Source organism: Mastomys coucha, unplaced genomic scaffold (assembly GCF_008632895.1).
Source record: "Mastomys coucha isolate ucsf_1 unplaced genomic scaffold, UCSF_Mcou_1 pScaffold22, whole genome shotgun sequence".
Classification (NCBI taxonomy): Eukaryota; Metazoa; Chordata; class Mammalia; order Rodentia; family Muridae; genus Mastomys; species Mastomys coucha.
This window is the reverse complement of record NW_022196905.1, coordinates 1,175,334-1,182,329: the sequence shown is the minus strand read 5'-3', so window position 1 is coordinate 1,182,329 and position 6,996 is coordinate 1,175,334. Positions and strand designations below refer to the sequence as shown.

Sequence of the window (6,996 nt, the reverse complement as noted above, 5' to 3'; positions counted from 1 at the left end):
GAGGCAGAGGCAGGCGGATTTCTGAGTTCGAGGCCAGCCTGGCCTACAGAGTGAGTTCCAGGACAGCCGGGGCTATACAGAGAAACCCTGTCTCAAACAAACAAACAAACAAAAACAACAACAACAACAACAACAACAAAAAACAAAAACAAAAAAAACCCAAAAAACCCCAAAGATTCTAGATTTATACTGACAACTGGGTATATCCACATATACCCATTACTTTACTTCAAAATGAAGCCAGCCCATCATTTCTCAGTTAAAAATCTCAAATAGCTTTCCATTACACTTACAGTAAAACCTAGTCTCCTGATTATATTGAGTGTGCACTGAGCCAGCTAATCTGTTCAGTCTCATTCAAGCTTCTTTCCTGTTTTCAGTTCTCTTCTCCTCAGGGCACCTGCTCCTGCTCTTCCTTCTCTAGCCCCACTGGTCTTTCCCAGCTCCCTTATATCAATTGAAAAATCATTTCCCAGACACTTTCTAGTTTCCACTCCCCATGATGCTCTAGGTTTGTACATTCTCTTGAGGCTCTTACTATAACTCAAATTGCATGCATCTAGCTCTTTGTCTTTAGTAAGCACCAGAAATGCCCTTATGGATCAATATAAGTTCCATGCAGTGGAGACTATTAGTTCATTGATCACTGTGTGCCTGGCACCCAGGCTAGAGTGTTCTGTTCAGCTTAGGTAAATGCTTCGTGTTAGACTCTTTATATACTTCAGGTGAATGTACTAGACTTATTTTTCCACTCTGCCTTTGCTTTAGCTGTACACCCTTAACCCTTGCTCCACTCCACATAAAAACATTTCTCAGATTCTTTGTGATCTTATTCTCTTGATTTGTAACAACAACAAAAAAAATGCCGCTTTGTAAAGGATTTAGAAAAACTGATTACTGGAAAAGTGTAAACAATTTCTAAGATGTTTTTATTACATTCTCAGATCTGTGTATTTACTTAAAAGCTGTAACTTTCTGGTCAATTTCTGGCTGTGAACTTCTTGGTCTCTGCTTTCTCCCTCTGTTTTTCTTGGTTGAACACCAGCACATCTGTATCAGATGCTTGAAGGAAAGGACTGTGGACGTTGGCTTACACGTTTATGCATTTTCTTGGTTCTTTATTTCACAGTGTGGATGGCTATAGATAACAAATGTGAAATGCCTGATTCTGTAGAAACATCTTTGTACAATGAAACACCTTATACAGATAAAACACTAATGTGTCTGAGACCTTAGGTTCTATACCAGTAATGCAAACAATAGCAACAAAACAGAAAGTAGTCAGGTTTTGGATTAGAACCCCAAATCTGCCACTTAATAACTAAGGTTATATTCCTTGATTTATATGAAAGAACAATAGCTATTGTGATTGATGTGAGAGAAAGAGTAATGCTGGCTAATTCATTCAGCAGTCTCTATATGCCAGGTGCTGCATGAGGCTCTGAGGATACAACAGGGAAACAGATGAAAACTGTCTTCACGGAACTTACATTCTAGGGAAGGCAGGGAAGAAATGAAATGGGGCATACACAGTCTATTAGGTGGTGTCACATGGTAAGGACAATATCCAGGGAGGAAGAGGCATGCAGCTATGTGGGAGGAGAAGCTGCATTTGGGGCAGGGTATTGTGAAGGTGGTAATTGAAAAGAGCAAGGGAGGGCTGAGGACAAACTAAGGATATTTGAGGGAGGAACATCCCAGCAGAGCCAACTGGAATTGTCAAAACTCTTATCAGAAATGTGTCTGTCTTTAGACATGAAGCATGGTCTCCAAGATTATCGGTCAAACAAATCTAAAGGTATAATTTAACCTGTCAAGTAGTAATCTCTGAGGCTTGTTCCTTGGAACTTGTTTCAACCAGTTCTCTAGCTGGCCTACAGTAAGAGCCACTGCTCTGACAACAAGAATACCATTTTGAAAGCAGGTGTCCCTCGTACCACATCACTCCTCGTAGCTGTCCTGTCTCTGCTCCATAGTTCACCAAAGGTGGTTATAACCACCTGGGCCTTGTCAAACCATGGATTGTTGGTGTCCTACAGTTTCTGATTCAGTGTTTCGTGTGGGGAGATCCTGAGAGTTTTTGTTTCTACATGGTCTTAGGTGATGCTGAAACATGTCTGGGGGGTCACTCTGAGGATCCCTACAGATGATTGCATGTGGCTGTCTGCAGGTGCCAGAGTGATGCCAGGGGGATGCAGCAGGTGCGGCAGGACGAGGAAGTAGCTTGCATAGGAGCCACTCTTAGAGGAGCCTCGGCTTTCCTGTATGTACCCTGTGGAAAACATTTTTCCCCCTTTTAAAAAGGCCATGTTGAGAAAGCTGCAGAGAAACTAGGGAAGCAAAGTGATGGCTGTATCCATGAAAAGCTGGTACTTGAGACTGGGGGAGGACAATAGAGGAAGTCATGAACGGTGGAGAGTATGGATAATTTCAACACTGGAGCCGACAGAATTTGACGATGCGTTAAATATGGAGTATGAGGAGTGATTATTTCAATATGGCTTCAAGAATCTTAAGTCAGGCGATGCGTGTCAAGTCCCTGGCACATAGTATATGCTCAGTAAACGCTACACTACAAACAAACAAACAAACCAAAAAAACAAAAACAAAAACAAACAAACAAACTGTAATCACTCAAACCCTGAAAAGCAGGGGAGGAAACCTATTGGATGAACTATGTGGATCTTACGTGCTGAGTCACTCCCCTAACCTTTTTGCAAGAAAGGGACACGGTTTTCAGAAGGGGAAACAGAAAGCTGAACCGTGGCACTTACGGCTGCTTCTCCTCTCCCTCCATGGCCCCCTCCAGCCTGGCACGTGGCAGCTAGGAGTGTCAAGAGAGAACACGGACCTCCCCTTGCTAGGAAAGGGGCTCCAGAGCGCTGCCACTGTGACTCCAGTGTTGCTAAGCGACCGAGACCTCAGGAAAAAGCCTCAAGCGACTGGGGACTCTGCGCAGGCGCAGTAAGGGTGTTCTGTTGGACTTTCGCAGCGGGGCGTGGCTGGCCTCAATCCCGAAGGAAAGAGCCCTGAGTCCCGTGTTTTTAAACTAAAGCCTTAGGTTGGACAATGAGTTTGAACTTGTAGAGCCCTAATCCTAGCGGGGAGTCAGCCTGGTTGGGTTTCAGGAGAGAGCAAGGGAGGCTTCCAGGCTTTCGCCCCTGCCTGTGGAAACCTGTTTTCTGCGAGCTCTTCAGCGCTGTGCAAGTCCCAATTCTCAAGGGAAAGCTTGGTTGTCACTTTTTGACAGAATCTCTGTCGCCAGACAGGTGACAAGCTTTAAAATAGAACAAAGGAACCCTCCTCTGCAAATGAGGCTCCCTGTGGTTTGCGCATCTGCCCTGTCTGAGCGAGGATTCAGGGTGTATTCTGGAGACTACAGGTTTAGGCAGACTCCCAGTTTGCATGGCTGCACTTTTCCAAAAGCCCAAGCTCCAGGGAAAAGACCTAGACGATCATCTTTCACCTTGAGCCTGGAAATTTTTACTCCATTTTACATGGCTGCCCAGTTTCCACTGCCAGAGCCAAACGCCCTTGGCACGTGTGATAACTAAACCGTTTTTCTGTATAGGAAAGGAAATGGGATTAGAGATGTTTCTGTTGAACTGAGCTCTGTCGCATATGAGGAATGTGCATAAGCATGGGAAGCCACAGTCAGTTTGCAAATTTATATTCGCTTGGGACAACTGTGGGGTAGTGGAGGCTGACCTTTGTACTCAGGTCCTAAAGTCCTGTCTGGGAGAAAAGATTATGGATAAATTTGACATTCAGCAACCTACATACTTGAATGTGGACTGTATGTGTCTCTGGATAGGGAGTTAAGGGTAACCAAATATGAGGGAAATGGCTTGGAGAATCGGAAAGCTAGGAAGGGGGAGGGGGCGGACAGCATGCATGTTGGTTGAGCCAAATACTCATTAGACCCACTGTCCATAGGGAGAAACCTAGTTTTATCCTAACCATCAAACTGATTATGCACATAGTCCCTGGGAACAATGGATGGTTGCCTTGTGGATTCACCTCTTGCTAGCTTGTACTAGCTAATGATGAGGCATCAGACACTGCTCTTAGTACACTGGATCTATTAAACCATCTATAAGGTTAGATAAGGGAGACATTTAGTATCTTAGAACCTGAAATTCTTCATTCACAAAATCTGAAAGCACCTAGTGAACTGGCTGGCTTTGTGGTCAACTTGCCACAAGTTAGAGCCATCAGACAGGAAGGAGCCTGTAGTGGCTGGTTTTGTGTGTCAACTTGACACAGGCTGGAGTTATCACAGAGAAGGGAGCTTAGTTGGGGAAGTGCCTCCATGAGATCCAGCTGTGGGGCATTTTCTCAATTAGTGATCAAGGGGGTAGGGCCCCTTGTGGGTGGTGCCATTCCTGGGCTGGAAGTCTTGGGTTCTATAAGAGAGCAGGCTGAGCAAGCCAGGAGAGGCAAGCCAGTAAGGAACATCACTCCATGGCCTCTGCATCAGCTCCTGCTTCCTGACCTGCTTGAGTTCCAGTCCTGACTTCCTTTGTGATAAACAGCAATGTGGAAGTAAGCCAAATAAACCCTTTCCTCCCCAACTTGCTTCATGGTCATGATGTTTGTGCAGGAATAGAAACCCTGACTAAGACAGAGCTTTAGCTGAGGAAATGCTTCCATGAGATCCAGATGTAAGGCATTTTCTCAACTAGTGATCAGTGGGTGAGGGCCCAGTCCATTGTGGGCGGTGCCATTCCTCGGCTGGTGGTCCTGGGTTTTGTAAGAAAGAAGATTGAGTAAGCCATGTGAAACAAGCCAGTGAGTAGCACCCTTCATGGCCTCTGCGTCAGTTCCTGCTTCCAGGTTACTGCCCTGCTTGAGTTTCTATCCTGACTTCCTTTGGTGATAAACAGTGATATGGAAGTGTAAACCAAATAAACCCTTTCCCCACCAACTTGATTTATGGTTATGGCGTTTTGTTGTAGCAATAAGACCCTAACTAAGAGATCCAGAGTTACTGTCAAGTATAGATGGTTTAATAGATACGGTGTACTAACAACAGTGTCTGATGCTTGGTAGATGCCTCATCATTAGCTAGTACTGCTTTATTGAACCATGTGACCTACATGCCACATGCCAATGAAACTTTTCAGTCAGAAAGAAGAATGAGGTTGGGGCTGGAGAGATGGGTCAGAGGTTAAGAGCACTGGCTGCTCTTCCAGAGGTCCTGAGTTCAATTCCCAACAACCACATGGTGGCTCACAACCATCTGTGAAGGGATCTGATACCCTCTTCTGGTGTGTCTGAGGACAACTGCAGTGTACTCATATACATAAGATAAATAATACTTAAAAAAAAAAAGAAAGAAAAGAAAAAGGGCTGGCAAGATGACTCAGCGGGTAAGAGCACAGACTGCTCTTCTGAAGGTCCTGAGTTTGGATCCCAGCAACCACATGGTGGCTCACAACCACCCATAATGAGGTCTGACGCCCTCTTCTGGTGCGTCTGAAGACAGCTACAGTGAATTACACTGGAGTGAGCAGAGCAAGTGAGGCTGGCAGAGGTCCTGAGTTCAGTTCCCAGCAGCCACACACATGATGGCCCATGGCCATCTGTACAGCTACAGTGTACTCATACCCATAAAATAAATAAAATAAATCTTAAAAAAAAGAAAAATCTTAAAAAAGAATGAGGTTATATTGTTTGAAAGAAAAATGGATGCAAGTGGAGATATGCTAAGTGAACCACTTACTATAAGCTAGTCTCCAATAAAAACTATATATATATATATATATATATATATGTGTGTGTGTGTGTGTGTGTGTGTGTGTGTGTGTGTGTGTGTGTGAATGTACACATATATATATAAAATTAAAAAAGTCGAAATAAAATAGTCTAGAGACCAACAGTGTGGAGATGAGGAAAAGGAGGGTGGAGAGGCCCAGGGGAGTGTGTTCACTATGCAATATAAACCAGAACAAATTGTAGGCGAGTGGGTGGGTGCCATCTTACATTCATGAAGGGACCAGAGAAGCACATCATGTATATTCTTCTACCATGCCCTCCTGCTTTCTTACCTTGACACAGGGTCTTTCACTGAGCAAGAAGAAACTCATTGATTTGGGTGTTGGCTGACCAGAAGGCTCCCAGGATCTGCCAGTCTCCACACTTTCAAATAGGAAAACTTTGACAACAAAAACAGTATTATAGCCAGGCAGCGGTAGCACATGCCTTTAATCCCAGCACTTGGGAGGCAGAGGCAGGCAAATTTCTGAGTTCGAGGCTAGCCTGGTCTACAGAGTGAATGCCAGGACAGCCAGGGCTACAGAGAAATCCTGTCTTGAAAAAACAAAAAGAACAAACAAACAAACAAAAACCCCCCAAACAAATCAGTATTATATAAATAATTGACAGTTACGGGTACTGCATTTAGTGTTGTTAATAATAAAATATTCCAGTTACTCTTGGTTTGTTCTCTATAGGGCATTGCATATTATGAATTTGATAATTATTGACTTTTTATACTGAAAAAGCACTGAACTGCTATTAGTGGTTTTTCCTTATAACGATTTGGGGAGAAACATCAAGTTCTATGTGCTGTAGATTCTCTGTTATAAATGCAGAAGTAGCCAGATTGCCATCCTTACAATCTTTTTTAGATGCAAATCAATCTGCTGGAAATCAATGACCATAGCCTAAATGACAGATGTCTCATTGAGGATAGGAGATACTTTTCAACAACAGATCATCCAAATCCATCTATTTACCAGCAGTGTGAGACCACAGGAAGGTGGAAACTGCTCATCCACAATTTTAGAGATACAGAAAAGTGTTGATAATCTTTACACCACAACAAAGGGCTAAACATATTCAATGATGCTATATCACATCCTTCTATTAAAACTGCAACTGAAGGAGACACACTTCCTTTTCTCCAGCAGTGTGCTTGTGATAGAGGAGAGGGTCTCAAACACATGACCCAAACGACTGTCAGTCTGGATTCTATTTTTTTTTTTTTTTTTT

At 43.6% G+C, this 6,996-nt stretch overlaps 1 protein-coding gene across 1 annotated transcript in view; it reads right to left on the bottom strand.

Moving 5' to 3' along the window:
* Positions 1–2,903, bottom strand: part of CUNH2orf73 (chromosome unknown C2orf73 homolog) — a 33,926-nt gene extending 31,023 nt beyond the window's left edge. The window contains exon 1 of the mRNA XM_031339224.1: positions 2,775–2,903. Coding sequence (XP_031195084.1) covers positions 2,775–2,797 — 23 coding nt within the window. The 5' untranslated portion in view covers positions 2,798–2,903. The remainder of the gene's footprint in view (positions 1–2,774) is intronic.
* Between the last annotated feature and the right edge of the window lie 4,093 nt (positions 2,904–6,996).